Source organism: Homalodisca vitripennis, chromosome 3, assembly GCF_021130785.1.
Source record: "Homalodisca vitripennis isolate AUS2020 chromosome 3, UT_GWSS_2.1, whole genome shotgun sequence".
NCBI classification, from domain to species: domain Eukaryota; kingdom Metazoa; phylum Arthropoda; class Insecta; order Hemiptera; family Cicadellidae; genus Homalodisca; species Homalodisca vitripennis.
The window spans coordinates 31,372,856-31,393,691 of NC_060209.1; the positions used below are offsets into that span (position 1 = coordinate 31,372,856).

The 20,836-nt window shown below is 33.0% G+C and overlaps 2 protein-coding genes across 3 annotated transcripts in view; one reads left to right on the forward strand and one right to left on the reverse strand.

The window, feature by feature from the left end:
• On the reverse strand, window positions 1–18,471 carry LOC124356762. Its single transcript, XM_046807950.1, has 5 exons — window positions 18,344–18,471; window positions 5,042–5,684; window positions 2,059–2,272; window positions 1,403–1,535; window positions 1–393 (listed from the first exon to the last, which is right to left on the reverse strand). Exons 1-5 carry the CDS (start codon window positions 18,398–18,400, stop codon window positions 211–213), a joined length of 1,230 nt encoding a protein of 409 aa, XP_046663906.1. The 5' UTR covers window positions 18,401–18,471; the 3' UTR covers window positions 1–210.
• LOC124356760 (ribosomal oxygenase 1) overlaps window positions 7,857–20,836 on the forward strand; it is a 23,890-nt gene continuing 10,910 nt past the window's right edge. The window contains exons 1-4 of one of the 2 annotated variants that reach the window (XM_046807948.1): window positions 7,857–8,012; window positions 10,992–11,906; window positions 16,184–16,362; window positions 16,928–17,180. In XM_046807948.1, coding sequence (XP_046663904.1) covers window positions 11,011–11,906; window positions 16,184–16,362; window positions 16,928–17,180 — 1,328 coding nt within the window. In that variant the 5' untranslated portion in view covers window positions 7,857–8,012; window positions 10,992–11,010. The other variant, XM_046807949.1, reaches the window with a different exon arrangement.

Below are 20,836 nucleotides of genomic sequence, written 5' to 3' on the forward strand. Positions count from 1 at the left end.
TATTTATCTGACTTTATTATATAATCCTTTAGTTTATAATTTCTCCCGTTGTCTTGTTAAGATATACTGTGGTGCTGAACTTCATATTCCATTATGTTTAGTTGAATGGTACATTATATGCTGTTTTGATTATAAGTACAAGTAAAAAGAAAATTATAGCAAAAATTATGTTTTTAAAACAACAAACAGCAAAAATAGCAAATTTGTTCACTAGTAAACTTCCAGATCGTCCTCATTAATATCATGAATAAGATGAAGGCGATTTGTGTTCTTGAATTTATTCAAACGTTTAAGCCAGTGACGCCAGTAAATTTTACAGTATTGCGGTGAGAGGAGAAATACATCACAAGGTTCTCCAGATGTATACGCTATTACCACCATGCCATGGTTCACCTAAAACATTCGCAAATGTAGTAAATTATAAATTAATATAATTTATTAAATTAACTTAGCAACGTTATAAGAGGAATAGTATTTAAATGAGAAAATATTTTTTATGTGATACAATATTATATTAACAAATTCACTGCCAGAGTATGCTGATTACAAAACCCATTTTAATACTAGTAACTGTGTCACTTAGGAATCAAAGTGTTACTATCGGGTACTGTTGGTTGGCGATGTATAATATAATATTAGGGTTACTAAAATAAAGTAACCATGGTTCTTGAACAAAGCTACTGATCAATCTAAGTGTATTATTTTTGACAAAGCTAGAACATTTTTGTTCTTAAACACAGGCGTTCAATTTTAACATACTTGATTTCTCTGGCAAATTTCTCATCTACAACTTCTGTCAAGCGAAAAGCAAATTAAAATAACTATTTTATATGTGAGAAGTCTATGTTCTACAATATTAAACTATTAGACCCCATACGAATATGTCCTACAATATCAGACAGAGCAAAGCAGAGCAATATAAGAGCAAAATCTTACAATCCAACTACACAGAAATCGGAACATGAAGGATAGTTGAGGTCAGCTTTGTATTGTAGTTAGTATATGTGTTACCTGATGTCACTTTAATCCCTTGTATAGTTTTTGAGAGGTGATAATATCGTAAATACTGTACTTGGAAACTGGATTCTAATAACATATGAATACATCTAGGATATAATAATGTTTAATTATTCACGTCACGTATACTGGAGTAAACTGGTTGCTAATGGGATGTTAGTGAACGACAATTTCTAACGAACACTCGTTATAAACTAAAAGACGCTCATTATTTATTATTACACTCAGCATACCCATCCTTTCATATTCACCTTATGATACTTGGTATGTTGGCGTTTTAAAGTTTACAACTGGACAATTCACATGTAAATAATAACAGCATACATAACTTTTTCATGGTATGTAAAATATGTAACAGGAAAAAATTATTATACTTTAAACTCACTCTCCACTCATAATTGGGATCATGGTTGAAGGCACCAAGATAAGCTGAAATTTGAACTGGGGCATCATAAGTTTCTTTCAGTGTTTTCTTTCGCTTACTTGACAACTTCCAATCAATAAGAACTGGCGTTTTTCTGAAATAAAATGTACAACTTGTCAATAATATAAAACGAAAAACAATTTTTTACTTCCGATAGTGATATTGACGATTAAATATGAATACAGTATTATCAGAAATCAATGGATTTATCTAAAGATGTTTTAACCAATAAATGTGGTGAAAAAAGGAAATGCGATAATTTTCAATATTAGGTTTGAATATTATCCTCTCCTACAGAAAATAAACTATCGAGGCTGGTAATACATTAATAGTGTTATTAATATTGAAGAATTTATCTTGGTTTTAAAGAAATATTACATTCTTTATTTATGCATTGGATCAATTCTTATCTTCCTTATAAGAATGTTGCTTTGGTTTAAAAACTATCAATTTATTGTAGGGTTCTTTAAAATTATTGGTTAAAATTTTTGGGTAGGTTTATGCAGAATCTTTCGGTAAGTGTTACCATGAGGACAATCGCAATAGGCTGATTTTTTATTCAATCTACCAAAAAGAAGATGACAATTAATTATATGGTAATTATCAGATATGTTTACCTGAAAATTGCAACGCAGTCAACGACTCCCTTGTATTCCAGTGTAGGATGAGCTACCGCACTTTCCACCGCCGCGACTTTAGAAATTCCTTTAAATACCCAAGACAGACTCTTGAGAGCATTCCTTGTAACGAGGCTACAATTAGGTTCGATTTGTAGGTTCAGCATCGCATCACGCACAGCTTTGTGGAACTCATGACCTCTGGCTCTCAAAGCTGCAATGACATTAAATTTTAAAACACTAAACTCGCTCCGTTTCTTCCTAAAACCGAAATAAGTTAATGCAATGTTTATCCATACTTTCAACAAATTAACTCAAATACGAGTATTAATGTTTCTTTATAATTTAAACAAGTACATATAAAATAATTCCAGAAGTATTGGCACTCATTGTTGTATTGATTAGTAAAATTTGCAATAATTGCAGTTTTAATGTTAAAAAGTCCACAAATTAAGAATTAGAGAATAGTACATAGTTGCAGTAAAAAGTAGCAAAGGAGCTATATTGAACGTCATTGGGTTTTATGACCAGGAGTGCTTACTGTCTCCAGCAGACAGGGCTTTGAACTGTCTCAGGCTGCACCAATGACAATTGTAAAATTAGCATCCTGATTTAGATAAATGATATCTGGCACGTTATGATTTCTGATTATATGCCCCAAAAATATTCTGTCGTAAACTCTCTAGGGTTGTGATACCTTGTGAGGAGGCTTTGCTGTTGAGAAGGAACCCCATCCCACCAGTTGAACTTTAATAGTCCACAGATTGTTATCTAACATACAGTGGCACAGATACTGGAATTGCGGGTCTGAGCCCATGTAGGGAAATTGTGGTCCTTAAAGGTACTTATCTCACAGTTTTAGAGACATAGGTCCCAGCCATAACGGAGTGAGCTTGTGAAACTCTTCGTCTGCGGCGTAGAAGCAAGACGATGTATTTAAACAGATAGTCGGGCACAGTTTACGGTATTGGACTCTGTGTTTAACTCAAAATTTATCTGGGATTGTATCATGTGGTTTCTCCCTCGGCAGAATCAGCAATGTGACTATATATGAGTATCTGGCCATGAGGGGATCTTTGGGAACGAAAAGATGATGCATTGCTTTACCCTAATATGACAGGGCCTGAACTGTTTTACGGAATTCCTAGGTGTGAATCCTCTAGAACCGTCTGGAGTTGGATTCACTCTGAAAATACCAGAAGGTGTAAATGGTTGTTGGGTTTTAGGATAATAAGTTGGTTTTATAGACACGTTCCCTCAGGGTAGCTTCTGATCTCTCTTTAAGTATATCGCTGCCTTCTCAGGTTGTGGGGTATATTACGATACATGTACATCTTCTGAAATATCTTCATAGATTCGAAATTTTTAGAGATGATCCACTCTGTAGATTATGTATTAAGCAGTAAGAAGTCCTGAACACCTGTTTTTGACTGTCCTATTATACTAAGGGAGCGTTGCATCATATTTAACATTCTGGAAAAGAGTGGTGAATTTTCAGGAGGACTTGATCGGTTGTTTTTGGAGTTTTTTGGGACTGCAGAAATTTTAAACTGGTAGGCTTCACAGAACACTTCCGAGATGCGCAGAAGGCCCTCGAGGCTTCAGTTCATGGCAGTAGGCTTTAGCTTAGAAGAATAAGAACTATGTAATAAACAATTTGAAATTGTTCCCCGCAATTATAAATTCCAGGGACCTTTGAAGGAAAAGTATTTAAAATTATAGGAAAAATTATATGATAGAGAGGATGTTACGCCTAATTAAAAATTGATATTAATTTGATAAAGCACTTTGAAATAAATTGTAAATAATATGCAGAATAATCCTAAAACAGCACAAAACAGACTTTCAGAATATAAATAAATGTACCATATACTGCAATACAAAACTTACATAATTCATGTAGAAATCAGTGGAAGTTGTAATGTATTGAATAGAGATAGACATTGTTCTGTCCTTAACAAGCGTGTGATTGTATATAGACGACTCAGGTTATCCAAATCCTCACTCAAGTGGCATGTGAGCGTTACAATTGGACAATTAATTTTGTAATTGTTTCATTGTGTCGAATAAATGAATTTAGTACACGCATTTCAAGACGAATGGGTAGAAAATAATGAACACTGCTAAAAATATTATTTGATTTAGCTAGATATGACTTTTTAACAAACAAATTAAACCACAGACCCATATAGGCTTAATAACTGAACATTCAGAAAAAATGTTGTTGGGCGAAGTAGCCAAAGTTTGAGTTTTATTCGATTAAATATAACCTTCTCATATAATTAAAAAGTGTATATTGAACCCAAAATAGGGACAAACCTGGATCCCAATGTCTTATCACATATCTGATAAGACATAACCCTTAATTTATCCCACAACAACCTCTAAAACCATTCTTTTATCAATATTAATTATGTTTGTTGAGAAGGAAGGGTACAGTAACTTTAACCCGGAACTTGTAAGAGGCAAATTGATGATTGGGTATGCACTGTTTTACAAATACAACGGATTCCATAAAGATTTCCAGGTTCTACTGCTCAATTAAGAAAAATTTATCAAACCTGCAATTTTTATGGTCTCCACTGAATTTAACATTGGACGCACGCAAACGTATCATAAAGTTGAACTCCAGATTTAGCTGTCTAACAAAATCTAAAAATGTATGACGTGTTGTCATATAATATAGTTTTATCTCAAAAAATGCAGGATCCACTCTCAGTTACTCCATGGAATCGTCCTCGAAATAGGGGTTCACCAGTAGGATATGCCAGGAGGAATTTTTTTACATTTTATATCTCTGTTTAGGCCACGCTATCTACTACAAGAAAAATACCAACAACATTACGTACGCGCACGTGTGTGTGAACGCGCGCGCGCCATTTATTATTTCTAATATGGACCATGTCCATATACACTCCTATCACATATTATCGTAGGAATGAAACAATAATGCTTTGTGAATATTGCTGTATAATAAACTTACCTTCACTGTGGTTATGTAAACCTTCCTCACCAAAATTGTGGATCATTTTTTGACGCCAGTTGCTCAAAATCAGTTCACTTCTATATGGAACAGTTTCTTCAAGAATGCTTGTAACAGAGGGAAATTCAGCAACACTGTCCACAAGTGTGTTATTAAAACGGAACTTTAAAATCGGATTTACATAAGTTGACTGACCAAAAGTATCACGCTTTGCAGAACCTTCGAATGGATAATTGATTTCGTTTATTGAATTATCAATAGTTTTAGATTTATTGGTACTTTTCAATCTTAATTTCCTTTTGGACTTGGTTTTATACGTTTTATGAGTTCTCTTTTTTGTACAAGATTTACGGGTACAACATTTAGTTTTCAGATTTTTATGAGAAAGTATTATTAAACGAGTCCTGGGAGCATGCCACTGTATGGTATATGTATTAAAATCTCGAATTGCAATGTTGGTTCCTTTAATTTCAGTTGTCATATTCTTTCTGTTTAAAAATGTTTTCAATAATTCTTGTTTATTATTTTTCTTAATAACAGCTTCAATGGCATCACTGATAGGATCCAAATGGACAGCTTCATTTTTTATTTTAACTGTTGTCATTTTCTTTATAGTTTTCTCTGCTGATGTATTATCTGTAACCTGAAGAATACATTGGTTAAGTTATATTCAATGAATTCAGTAACAAATATACCAATTGCTATGCACCAGAGATTTTGATAATAACGTATTTCATTGCAGCCAAAACTAATAATAATTAGTATGGAGTATACTATGAATTCGCCTTCTATAATCTGTATAAACCCTACATAAATATACAGAGGTCTTTATGCGTACTCGTTGTGCGAAAGCTATTACTCAATTACACTTAAGTTACAAGAGTTTTTAGTACCCTGATTTTCTTCTACATTCAAAAAAACATTAACGCTCAGTGGCAGGAGGCGGGAACGCACGAGAGGGACTGTTACATAGACGCCGTGAAGGGTGGTGGTTAGCCGGACATAGGCTTCGCAATCCGGAGGGATTAAGAGAGTTCCATTGGCAAGGTAAAGCAGAAATATTACAACGTAGACTTTCAATATTATGCAATAGTAAACAATTCAATATCCAGTTCAATTTTAACGCCAAAATGTTAGCATCGCCACTCATGAATATTTTATCAATACCTCCAAGAAACTATGTGATATAAAATAATTGTTTTGTGAGAAGTTACATACTCTATAGTAAAAGTTATTGTAAGTGGTTTAATAAATGTTTAATACACATAAAATATTGCACTGTGTGCCAAGAAATAGAGAAACTGCTTTCGTTCCTGAAGCTGTGCTCATGCGAGGGTGAAATGTTAAGAGTTCAGTGTTGAGTTATCTTGGTCCTCAAAATCAAACAGAAGAAATAACTTGAAGACAATCCCAAAAATGCCTCCACTTAATTATCGTTAGAACAAGCGTTTCAAATTATAGAAATTAAGGACCAAATATTGTCAATACTATAAATTCTGGGCGGAACGATGTTGTTAATTAGCGTAGTCTGTTTTATATAATGCACAATAAATAATTTGGTTTCTTAGATTTCTAAATCTAAAATGCAGTAGATTACCAGATAAAGCATCCCATAACCGGCTGCATAAGACTATTCGTATTAAACAGCAGTGTCTAATGACAACATGAAACATTTTTGGAAAGGAAAAGTTTTATACAAATTATTTGGATATGCAAATGCTAAGATGATCGGCATTTTCCCAACCAAGCCAAACCAAAGTTCTATTAGAAGTGTAAATGTAATTTCAATCGCGGACCGCTGAACCTCCGCAATATCATTCTGGAGCTGTTACAACAGAACGTTGGGTCAGTTTGATTCACAACTTGGTGTTTTGTTAATTATTCACTTATAAGAAATTCACAAACAAAATAATCAATACTTGGTTACTATCATTTTCAGGCGGGAGACAAGCTTATTGGAATTGTATACTAATTATTATGCATAGTTATTCCATTAAACCCGATTGATTTTGAATTATATAAACTACATTGTTATGCAACTTTTATTGTTCTATCGCGAGTTAATGTTTTCGAATCATTCTATTTCTTTAATCATATTAGAACTCCACGTAAGCCTCAGGAGGGCAGTAATTACCTTCATGTATTCATTAGGAAAGCTCCAATATTCGCAATATTCGCTCCAATGGAAAGCACTGTAAGTTTTGTGACAATCCTATCGTAGTAGCTTTAGATTAGATTATTTAACAGTCTATGAGAAGATCATATCCTAATCTGAATTTTGAAAATCTATTGTTAGGTACTTAAGACGTTGTGGTTTTCTATCTTAAATTGGCAATAGGAGGAAAAAGATTATAAATACAGAATAATTAATACCCAGAAACGTGGATTAAAACATGTTATTTGGTGTACTAAACTCTGGCAATAATGAAAAATACCTAACATTTTAAATTGTATTCATAAAAATAAGTCATTACTGGATCAACTGGATTAAACTCTAAACAAAAGCGTTAACTGCCCATTGTGTTTACACTCAAAGCTATCTACAAATTCCTACACATTCTAATTTATGTCACTGATTCCTTGTATACATCTTCGTCTTTTTGTAAATGCAAAGCTTATCTTATTTTAATATTGAAAGTCTACGATAGTATTTCACTAGAACTGAAACGGTTCGATTTTTCGTTGTAGTTACCTGTAATTCCACTATCCACTGCTGCCAGTCAGCTTTGGAAAGTTATAGGTTTGAACTTGAAGCGAACCGAGTAGTTTCAGTAACAGTCACAACGACCCGTTTCCATTTAAAGGATTTGAATTCTTCATTCAGTTCCTCAGTCGTCACTGTTAAACAATATCATTACAACGGTTTCGTCTCCTGTCGTCATCACACGTGTTTGTAGATCGAGATAGCCTGATTGAAGTTATGTTTTCAAGTTTTATGTGTTGTATTGCGGCTTATCGTTGACTTCAAGAGGTTGGATACTACTTTGTCTGAATTACTGATAGAGTATAACAATTGATATTAGTTACACTGTTTCGCATTAGCATATAACATTTACTTTTATTATTGTATACCAATTAGAAGAAAAACAATTTGTATAATAACAAGGATCAAATTCTGGTTAACCTAATAGCATTCAGCAATAACTGCTGTTTCTTTAGTAGTAAGTGTTCCTGTTTGCAAAACATATTTATAGTAGCAAGTCTCGTAAAATAATATAAATAACATAAATTAATTAATATTACAGTATATATAATAATTCTTTTGGTAAATATGAAATTAACCTCAAGTAGTAAAATACAAGTTTATCCTGAGCAAAACAATGTAAGGTTTCAAGGGGTGGAAATGAAAAGTAACAAAGTTATAGAATATTAAAAATAGAACTACTTGTTTTTGCAAAATTCCTTGTGTTCCTTTAATGTCAGCCGTTGCACCATATTTGGATAGGTATACTTGAACTAAAAATAGGCTAATACTGAAATCTGGTAGGATTTTGACATACCTTAAATAAACATTTCGGTAAATCTTAATTATTACTGTAGGCCTGAAAATAAAATTTAACGTCAGGCTTACACGAGTGCCTTTGGTTGTCAGCGCAGCTGCAGTACCATTTTGCTGCACTGCACTGATGGCGACAAACAATGCCTTTAGGTAGCATCTATTACTATGGTCACCATATGTATTGGATTTTCCGGGTCAGTTCTGGATTCCTGAGATGTGCCCTGGCATCCTGGAAGTGTCTTAGAATGTGTCTGATTTCAAATTATCTTCGAAATGAAAGCTATTCCAAAATAGGCTGAGGTCAATAATAATGCCAATACACATTAAGCATGCACTGTGCCCATTCTGACCGTTTATGCATATTGAGTGCAGAAACCATTCTAGTTTGACTGATGTGATTGTTAAAAAAAACTCAGCGGATAATAGCACTAGCCTAGTGCACTTTTTGAAAAAAATCAAAACAATTGGATATTTAAAAAAAATCTTTTTATGACAAAGTATGTTGTGTTGTACATCAAAAGACAGAGCATTTAAAATTGAGTATAAGAACACCATCACCTTGATTACTCTAGCTTGATTAGGAGTAAATCTATGGTAATTTCAAAATATGTTGGTTGCAGCCTTTTAGTGGATTTTGAGAAACTTTACATAACCGTAACTTTGAAACCATTTGAAATAATTTGAGGGAAATTGGCAGTTTTCATAATCTATATGAGGACTACCTTCATACCAAATGTAATAAATTCTGAGGTGGTCAAGTACATGTTTTATTTTTAGTGTGTTCATTTCATATGGAATTTTTCCACCTCTTCTACTGAAGTGAACTGTTTTGATTAGGAAGGGTTTGCTACCAAGTTTTTTGCTAGGCAGTAACGCCACATTTAGTACTATGTAGAGGCTGATTCTTAGGTCTTCCGGTATGACACCTTTCAGCAAAAGGGTAGTGTCATCTGCATTTATCACCACTGAGCTGTAATCTTTGATGTAGTCAGGGAAGTCATAAATAGTACAGACCCAAACACTGATCCTTGTGTTACTCCACTTACAATCAAATGTAGTTTTAACTTTACTGTTTGAGTAACACCATTTTCCATATAACTGCGCTCTACCACTTGACTCCTTCAGTGATAGTTTGAGGTAGCTTTCAAACCCATTCTTAGCGGGTTCCAGGCCTCCTAGTCCCTCTATCTTCTCAAGAATGATATCATAGCTAAGGCAATCGGACACTTAATATTTACAATTAATATTGACAATCGAATGGCTTTAGAGTATTCAAAGTGAAGAGCAGTGGTGTATACTCGTCTTTTGTCATTGTAATCAATAATAAATACCTTTTAGAATACCATGTTTGGCAGTCAGTGAAGAGGTCAAGTTGAGTTAAATGGTCTATGAGCCTTTTCAGTACAAATATTTTGTAGATGGTTGGGAATAATGGAAATGGGATAATAGTTGCTGAGGTTGGTGGAGACTTCTTTTTTCAGTTTTGGGTATACTTTTGATACTTTGAGTGCCTAGAGGCATATGCCGCTTCTGAAGGCTTTATTGATAATATTCACAATAGGAGCAATGATCTATTGGGACCAAAGAAACCATATGCTGTAAAAACTTGTATATAGTGTTCCGCTGCTATTTCACTAAATCTTATATGCTGTCTAAGAATCCATTTAAAAAAAAAACCACTTACGTCAGTTAGAAGTACACAAATAACACAATAGTAACATATGAGTTTTATAATTGTAAATTTAAATAAGAATTTAATTTTAATGTGGCAACAAGAATTAAATTGACCAGTATAGTATTGGGTATGTAATAAATGTGGCAGATAGCAAGTGGCTAAACCATATGGGATTATGGCGTGTAGCGTATTGGGGTGTATTATGAGTAAAGGTTAGCCAGCCCGGACAGGAACCGGCTGTGCTGAATGTGTTGAACATTGTGAAGCATTGTTTAAATTGTAGAGGCACTTAGTTTTATCATGAGAGTAATGGAGTGAAATGTGTGGATGATAAAAGCTTACATCGAATACACTTAATGGCAACAACAAATGTCCCTTGATTTTTAACATTTTTGAATTTGATCAATACAAGCCTGATATTAAACCCAATAATTAACAGTAAAGTATGAAAATTGGTGGAGGTCACATTTATTATAACTGTAAGTGAAAATGATAGTCAACAAAAAAATTTAACACATAATAGATTTTTATTAATGTGAATTTTTAACCCGGGCAAGTTATTTGGAAGAACCCTCAAGCTTATAGGAGCATTAGTATTTTATTCAGTAGCCTTCATTGACCAATGTAATATTTTACTTGTTGCGTATGTTTTAAATAATTACACTACACGTTAAAGCAGAATGAAAAATATTAATTTTTGACTAGTTTTAGTTGTTTTTTATAAGTAAACTTTTTTTATTTTGTCATGAAGACTAAAGTAATTATTTTGATTTCAGGTGGTAAACCGAGGGGAAAATGAAAATCAGCAAAGAGCCAGTATCAGCGTTTGCAGTATATTCAGAAAAATTTAAACAAAAGAAAAAGACCAAGCCTGTTGTAGAAAATGGTGATAAGAAAATTAATAAAACTAAAAAGTTAGGTAGTGATTTGAAGATGCACCAGATGAAAGAAATTGGTGCTATATTGAAGCATCTTGCAGATAAGTCCATAGCAAACAATGAAATAGTTAAAAATATTACGGAGACAAATTCTAAAATAAAGCTAAAACACTCAAAAAATGCTTCACAACAGGAAAAATCTCCTTTCAATTTCACTGAAACAGTTTCATCAAATACAACAGATAACTTTAGTATATCTTTAAATAAGCCTTCTAAAAAGGCTACAAAAACAATGAAATTATCTAAAGAATCAGATGATAATAAAGGAATGAAAACTTTTGATGAAAATGATAAATCGGTCAGCATAGAGCAAAATATCCAACTTGGTCCATATTTAAATAAATCTTTTGAAAATGGCAATAATGGCTTAAGTAAACACAATGAGGCTAAAACTGGAAAGCCTTCAAAAAAATTTAAGGCAGGAAAACCAAACAATTTGTTGTACCCTAAGAAGACCTGTAATGACAGAGAAAATTCAAGTTCCAAGGCAAAAAAGATGAAATTAAAGAAACCTAAAGATATTACATCAAACAATGTTTCAAGTTTGAGAAATAATGGAAAAAAAGAAAATTTGGTATTAAAGAAGAAAAGCGGTTTTAAAACAAAATTACCTGAAATTAATGAGTTTATGGTAAAAAATAAAAAGGACGATTCACAAGAAAGAGATTGTATGGATCAGAAAAACAGCATTTTAGCAGGAGAAAGCCTTTTTGAATGGCTTATTTTTCCAATATCCCTACAAGACTTTATGAGGTAAGAGAGTCCATATCTAGGTATATGTTCTGTGATTGTGTTACAGGCTAAACAAAGAACAAAAACTACTTTTGACCACAGTTGTTTAATATCAAATCATTATAGAATAAACTATGAATGAATGAATTCCGTTCCAATTATGACCGGATTCCTGCCCATTCTAATTTCATCCGCCAACTACTGGCCCAGCTGTTAGTAGTGTCTTTGATTATAGAAAGAGTGATTTCAGAAATTTCAGGTAAATTTCTTTTAATTGGTAAGGAATATTGCTTATTCGTTCTTCGACCTAATTCATTTACAATAGATCAGATTAATTTGGGATTATTATTTGACTGATTGATTTTATTTCTATAATAATCTCTTTTTGTTTTTTTATACTGAATTACTAAGTTGTTGTCTAATGGTGCTATAATTATTACTTAACCTAATAAGTGCAGAAGATATTAAGGGAATTAAGGGAAGATATGAGAGAGTTACAAATTACAGTAGAGGATTTAAAACACAAGACAAACACATTAAAGATATTAAATGACAAACACTCTACACTACAGCTGAAAAGAAACAAACAACGAATAGGAAGAGTGGTTCCGGAGGAGGAAAGGAAATTACGCTCGGAAAGGATGAAGAAATATTGGGTGGATAAAAGAAGAAAGACTAGAAAATATAAAGTGACTAAAGTAGTCCAATGTAGGCCATAAAATTATAAATAAATAAATAAGTGCAGAAGATAGTCAAGGCTTAAACGTTTTTATTCTTGTCGTTCTATTAAGAACTATTTTCCTGGCTCCAGATTTCAAATTACAGACTATACTTGATTATTTATAGAATAGGAATTGATGTCAGTGTCACACAGAAAGGGGTTCCAGTCAATGTGAGAGAGGTTATCGGTAAGCACAGCATGGTCAACGTAGGTGTAGGGCGTAGTATCATCAGTATCATCAGTCAACAGTATCACGTGATAGTCAGGCCAGTACTGTAGTGGTCATTAATGTTCGTGTGGACAACAGCCGATCTTATGTGGTTCATGTCAAAATGTCTTACAAAGATGTGGTTCAGGCAAGAAACATGATCATCAGTTACTCTAGTCGGTTTATTTATACTCGTATACTGTCTAAGTCATGTTCCTTCTAAACAGTTTCAATATTTGTCGTCGTGTTAGTTGTCCCGTAATAAGTCTAAATTTATGTCACCTAAGAAAACACATTATCTAAAAAGCTGCAAGTCTTTGTAGTATTGTTCCAATTTGTCCAATAACAAGTCGCTGTTAAAAGTTCGGTACATTGCAAAGATATTCTAATGTTTATTTTGTACAGTAAATTCCAGTCTGAGACCGTAAACATCGCTTAATGATATTTGAGCGGATGTCACTGATAAGCGATCATTAAATAGAATGACAACACCATTGTTCTGGTACCTCTGTGTATTAGTAACCGCAAGTTCGAATCCGTGAATTTTTGTACATCCCTCACCCCTCCTCACCGAATACTCCGACAATACTATCAAGTCCAAGTGCTCGAACAAATACTCAAGTGTACTATTAACTGGTCAAAATTCTTAGAAAAACTTCTTATATCACAATGAAATATTTTTAAGCTGTTGTCACCCCTGTTATAAACATTGAAGCAATCATTGAACGAATCAAATTCTGTACAAGAAAAATTTTAATTGACATCGCTGTCATCATCCGGTGTCATCATCGCCCTTCAGAGGCCATAGAAGCCCGGCCTACCCAGCTGTCCATTACCTAAAAAAAATTGTGATTTGTGCCTAATTACCTTATTAACGATAAACTCATAACATCTAATTTAAATATTTCAAAGTTAATTTAAAATTAAACAGAATATTAATTTTCCCTTTATTACAATTTAACAATGCCTAGTTTTGTGGAGTGAGCTGCTCGTTGATGTAGGCTGTGCTAAGTGAGAGTGAAGGTGAGATCTCCTTGGCGTTGAATCTCTTCTTATGCCTAGTCGCAGTCAACCACACTTCCCGCACCCTGCGAGATACGAATTGGACCACAACGGGCGTGTCTTTCGACTACAGTCGTAGACAAGCGCAATCGAGATATCTTCTTTCGCGAAGTCCACACCAATAACTCTCGAGATGTGTTCCACACATACATAGACATTTCTCCCGATGTCAAAGGGACGTCCTGTATCTCGAAGTTGGTGCCCCAAACATGCTGTTCACTGTCAACCAGTTGCTGCTGTAAGTTCTGCACCTCATCCCGCATATAATTCCTATCGTGTTCCATCTCGTCATAGCGCATACACAGATTCTTGTGGTTCTTCAGGCTCTCCAGTTTTTGTTTCACTTTCCAGAGTTCCACAGCAAGTGTTTTAGCAATGACGACAATACTTCATTTAACTGTTTGTTAGTATTTTAATTTTTTTCTCTGTTTTAGTGCTGTGACAATAAATACATCGTATGGCAAACATCAATTAATAAGACTATCCTAAAATTTCTGTCATTCATAATACACATACATTACACACAATCTTTACAATCACATCTCTTTTATTCATCGCCAATGTAACCCACTTCAAACAACAACCATTAATATCTTTTTGAGTGAAGAGATTGCGTCTTTTATTGCCCCAGGGATTACTGGTCCTTTGTTGCTCTTGATGGATGCTTACTTCCATTTATAAACTACTTAGAACCATATAATGTATTATTGTAAATATAAGGACTTTGACATTAGGATTCGTAAAATAGTTCGATTGTTATTAAATCGATGGAGCTATTCAAAACAAATGTCATGTAATGTTGAAGAGAAATTCGAGTTATCAGAACACTGTTCTTTAACCTTAAATCTTTAATGGATCAGGAGATTAGAATATCTTTCAATGATTATGACATCTCAAGAGTGTTTAGAATGTTATTAGAATATACCATGGTATCCATGTTTTTCAATGGCAATTGCATGAAAAGTCATGGGTAATTGCAAGTAAGAGAATTTTTTAAATTTAAATGTTATTGTAATACCAGTAGAACCTACTCTGGACACAGAAAAGATAGACCTTGTCGGATAACTTGATCGATAGGTCTAGATTATTGTGGAGATTGGCAGTAAATAGTTTCTGTAAATACTCTAGCGGCAGTATTTAATGTCTGATTTTCTATGAATGTGATATGTTTACTATTGTAAATCCAAAATTTAATTTCACTATCTAACCCAAATAGGCCCAAGGGAGCATAGCCCCACAATAAAAACTCTATTCAGCGATTATTATACATTGGGTCATTTATTGTGGTTTTAATTAAATTTAGCATAGTGATATTAAAGGTTCATCCCTAGAATACATTCGGATTTCAGTTTAACAAAACCAGAGAGGGCGACATCCTTGGATGGAAACAGTGAATTGAGTGACTGGTCATAATTTTATTGTTAGATGGATATTATCGAGTTTGGCATGCATCGCTTGTGTCTTATTCAAGGTTGATAACCACGTTTGAAACCAAAGGTGTAGATTCCCGAGGTGAAATCAATTCTTAAAAAAACTGTTTGGGGGTTTTGTTAGGGAAGTGTAATTTACAAAACATGACAATAATTTTATTGGTTATTCCTGAAGTCAAGACCTAGTCTATCAAATACGGCCAAAACGGATAAAGACTTAGGAGGATTTAAGTTTAACACTTCAAACTTAAATAGAAGAAAAACATCCAGGTGTAAGTTCTTATTTGAAGGTTGATTACTGACCCATCTAAAGGATATCCAATATTTGATGGTAAACTACTTCTTCAAAACTTTATATTCTACAAAAATGGTCATATGATATGTTTCGTTAAATATTCATAAGTTTGGTTCTTCTTTACAAAATTCTGTACTGGTAAATTTCAAAATGTTGTAAATTTCTAACAATTCTTCTTAGCGACCAGGTTGTGAAGGGAATATGATTTTTCTAGACATTTGCCATTGTTCAGTTATTAAGAAATCAAGTAACACTATAGTGTCACAACGCTTTGTATGATTTGTTTATTTTAACCTAGATTGTTGTTATTTGTTAGGTTAGTTATTCACTCGAGGAAAAGATTAGATTTTAGATCTCAAAACATAGTGTCACTTATTTCATATATCATTGAACATAAATATCCGGAAAAATCCTGTTTCCTTTATAATGCCAATTGAAGTATCAGATGTGTAATTTTAACAGCCAAAGTTACTTTTGAGCTTTAAACAACATCTCTTTGATTCAGACTAATTGAACATAAGATACGGGTATTGAGTCCAGATGTTAACTCATATCGCTCATGTACCGATTCATTTCTTACAGACAGAACTGGGAGAAGCGGCCACTGCTAATACAGCGAGAAAATAACAGGAACTACTTCTCTGAGGTGCTGAGCACTCCTGCAATCAATGCTATGCTCCGGGAGAATGTTGTTTGTTTCACCAAGCATCTTGATATCACTTCTTACACTGATGGTGTCAGAGAAACTCACAATTTTTCAGGTAGTTAATTGGTTATTGATTTACAGTAGAAACAAGTGATTTGTTCAGACAGAACATGATTACTCTCTTGTACACTATTGGGACTACATCTAGTTTCTAGGATATATATTAACTAACCAATAATCTGTTTGTCCGTAAAATAAAAGGTTAATCAGGGAAACCACCCAGGGGAAATGCACCAAGGAAATGTATTTTAAAATTTACCAGGACAGCACGTGGAAAATTAACATTTTGTACCAGAAACCTGCAATTCCACAACTAAACAAAAACAAACAATACACCTAACCTCACATTTAGCAGTTGACAAACAAAATGTTTCAATAAGCATCATTAAAGACCATGGCAATGATATCTGTTGGATATTTGTAGAACTTAAATGGCCCATAACAGTAAAGGTGGCTAAACATAGACCATGTAACCAGTGCATGGCTCAGCATTCAGTCCAGGACCGCTCGGTACATAACCAGCACAGGTGTCTTCCCCAATGGGTTAAAGTTGTTTTGTCTTATAAGAACAGATGTTAAATATCTGAATCAGTCAGTTTTTATACGTTTCTATTTTGCAGGTAGGGCTCAACCAAATCTAGTATGGGATTTCTACTCCAACGGGTGCAGTGTAAGGCTGCTGAACCCTCAGGCTTTTCTACCAAAAATCCATGCCCTGAATGCAACACTTCAAGAGTATTTCGGTTGCTTTGTTGGTGCCAATGTGTATCTTACACCACCTAACTCTCAAGGCTTTGCCCCACATTACGATGATATTGAGGCTTTTGTTCTTCAAATTGAAGGGAAGAAACATTGGAAAGTTTACCCTCCACGGTAAGCTTTTTTTAATCATAATTTGCAGTAATATTAAAATTTATAATTTTTGTTTTTATTTGTGTATTGAAATTTATGTTTGTACTTAAGGCTTAACTTGTTAAAAATAGTGTTCCAATGACTTTGAATTGGGAGTTTTGTTGATTCAAACTGACGAAGTAGTGATGTGGGCCGGGAATATTGCCAGTGGGAGGGAACTTATGAAGTTCGAATATTGCCGGAAATATTTCTTTGGTCCGGGAAGATTCCCAAAAATATGGAATTTATGAAAATTTGTAATTTTAAATGTTTTAATAGTTGAAGAACCTTAAAACTAGGTTAACTAAGTGAATTCATACATTTAAATCCAAGAATTATCATTTCATGCATTAATTTCCTTTACAGACAAATATCCTGGGAATTTATTGAACTAAATGGATTTCAATTCCTAAACCAGTATTAAAAACTCAAGCATTTTTTAAAGAAGTAATTTCAAAAGAAACTCACGTTCAAACATCCTAGATATAAAATATATAAAAACTACCTATTTTTATAAATTTACTGTTTCTTTATGTTTATCAGCTTTATAGTTTATAATTATTAAGCCATTAATTGCCAATATTCCTATTTTTATATTACCAGTTTTATTTAATTATAATTTTATTTTTAAATGTATTTCAACTTTAAAATCTTTTGTGGAACACCCTGTATTTTATGTTTTTTTTAGATTCTATTCTACAAAATAAGACATTTTTGCTTTTGAGAGTTTTTCAATATCTCTAATGGTTCAGGAGCTACGTGGACTGGAAGTTTTCATCATCAGTCCGAAAACTTCCAGTCCACATAGCTCCTGAACCATTTTCCAATATGGCGGCCTTCTTCAAAAAATTTGCAAGTGTATTCCTGAGTGAAACTTAAAATTGAGCAAGTTCCAAATTTAAAGTGTGGTGCTAAGTTGTGTAGTTAAAAAGTTAGCTATTGGATCACTTTAAAAAACTCACCCGGTATAATTGTGTAATTACAACAGGCTTTTTGGTTTTATCTAGAAGTTAAACACTGGTATTTTGTTTCCTTCACTACGACAAAGAGAAAATTGAATAAAATAAGATTTTACATTTTACAATTAAATTGTAGACATTTGTGTTATGAAATTAAATGTAGTAGATTTGTGTATGTTATCTGACCTGAAGTAGAAATAAAGTAGTTGTGAAGTGCGCAATTCCAGAAACACCAAAAAGCATGTCGTCTGAAGTGTAGCAACTGTGTAGTGTGAAATGTTTGGGTCTCAACTACAACTGTTACAGTAGTGAATGAAACTAGTTAGTTGTCTTAATTAAATCTTTATCAGACTGTGATAGCTGAACTGTTTGGGTGTCCATCTTAACTGTAACACTATCGGTATCTCAGAAATTACTAAATTTACAGAAAAGTTAAAATGGGGGGGGGCGAAACCTAAATTTTAGTGTTTATTAAAAGTAGAATTTCAAAATTTTACTGCCATTTTCAAACATGGCGACCAACTTAAAAATGTCTTATGAAATGCCCTATATTTGTTTTGCAATTTTTAATATGAAATAACTTGTAAAAAGATTTTCCCTTGGAATCTTTTTTAACTTATTTGTTTAGAAGCTACAGGCTACTAAATCTTTTTAAACAATTGGTTATGACGTATTTAAGAACCACTGTGTGAGTAATTTCAAATGTAATAAAAAAAGTGAATGACAGTCAAGTGAATTGTAAAATCAGTAATAAAACAATAGTGTAATAAATTAACATTGAATATAAAAATTTATTATTACTAAGATAATAATACCACCATGCCATAAAGTCTGGTTGTATGGGAATGGCATTATATTTTTTTAACTATTGTAGATAGAGCAGTATATATTTACACATGTATATTATTCCAAAATATCTACAATTGTAAGAAAATATCTTATTTTTTGTCAATCAGAGAACAGTCTACAAAGAGTCTGAGGAAAATCTCAATTGAGTGCATAGATCTTTCAGTATATAAAATTAAAGGTTTTTATTAGGAGAACACTATGCTGCAAATCATATCTCAACAGTTGACACTACACAAAATGGCAGATTACATTGTTCCTTATATCCACTGTGGATTGTCTAGTTTTTACCATTGTAACCAATTAAAGCTACCAAAAGGTGAAATATATTAACTGCAAATCATAAATTGTACATTGTAACAATATTTTTTTAAAGTTAACTGTTACAATATCAAATTTAGATATAATATAAAAAAAATAAAAAAAAGTAAAGGAGATTTTATCAAAGTGTAATATACCATTTTTAAAGGTATCTGTATAAAGGTTGTTTTGTCAATGAAGATGAACAGGCTATGGTATGTTTGTATTCAACAGTCCGGAGTCGGTATCTGTTGTTAAATAGGCTAATATATTCCTATTCCATTCGCCCAACTATTTCTACTGTGAAAAATTACCAAACTGTCACATATTTGTGCAGTAAGCACATAAGTTAGCACAGGTTAGTTTTTTAGGTTTTTATTAGGAGAACACTATGCTGCAAATCATATCTCAACAGTTGACACTACACAAAATGGCAGATTACATTGTTCCTTATATCCACTGTGGATTGTCTAGTTTTTACTATTGTAACCAATTAAAGCTACAAAAAGGTGAATATATTGACTGCAAATTATAAATTGTACATTCTAACAAAAATTTTTTAAAGTTGACTGTTACAATATCAAATTTAGGTATAATATATAAAAAAAAAGGTAAAGGAGATTTTATCAAAGTGTAATATACAATTTTTAAAGGTGTCTGTACGAAGGTTTTTTGTCGCTGAAGATGCTTGAACAGGCTATGGTATGTTTTTATTCAACAGTCCGGAGTCGGTATCTGTTGTTAAATAGGCTAATATATTCCTATTCCATTCGCCCAACTATTTCTACTGTGAAAAATTACCAAACTGTCACATATTTGTGCAGTAAGCACATAAATTAGCACAGGTTAGTTGCGTCAAGAGATCAATCTCAGATAATTGTTTCCATATTTTTGAGGCCTTTATTTTAAATGTTAATCACACACATTTGGTATGTGAAATTTCTAAGTATTTAAATATATGATTTTATTTGCAATAACATTTGAGAAAATAATTAATATGAATAATATATCATTAACACTTTGAATTTTAGTCTGCAGTATGTACAATTTGGCCTTAATGAGACGGATTAAAATTAATTGTAAAGTTTTAATGTTGTATTATTTATATTCATTTTACTAAATACAGGATCCGGCAAAAAAAACCTCCCTGATTTCAATAGGCATTTGTAAAAAGAATAAGAAACATACAGAACAATTACTTATATTTGTGAATAGCCTATATGATGCCATTTTACTTCACTTAGTACAATTTACTTGGTTTTGAAAATTATGTCCGATAAATGATGTCCCCCATTGTTAAGACATTCACGAAGTCTTTCCCTGAAGTTTTCCATAGTTCTTCGTGTAACTCCCTTGGAATGGCTGTCACTTCCTGCCTAATGGCATATTTTAGTTCTTGCAGAGTTCTGGGACGATGTTTGTACACTTCAACCTTTAGGTAGCCCCACAGAAAGAAATCGCAAGGTGATAAGTCGGGTGACCTTGGGGGCCAGGAAATGTCTCCTCTTAAAGAAACAAGACGTCCAGGGAACA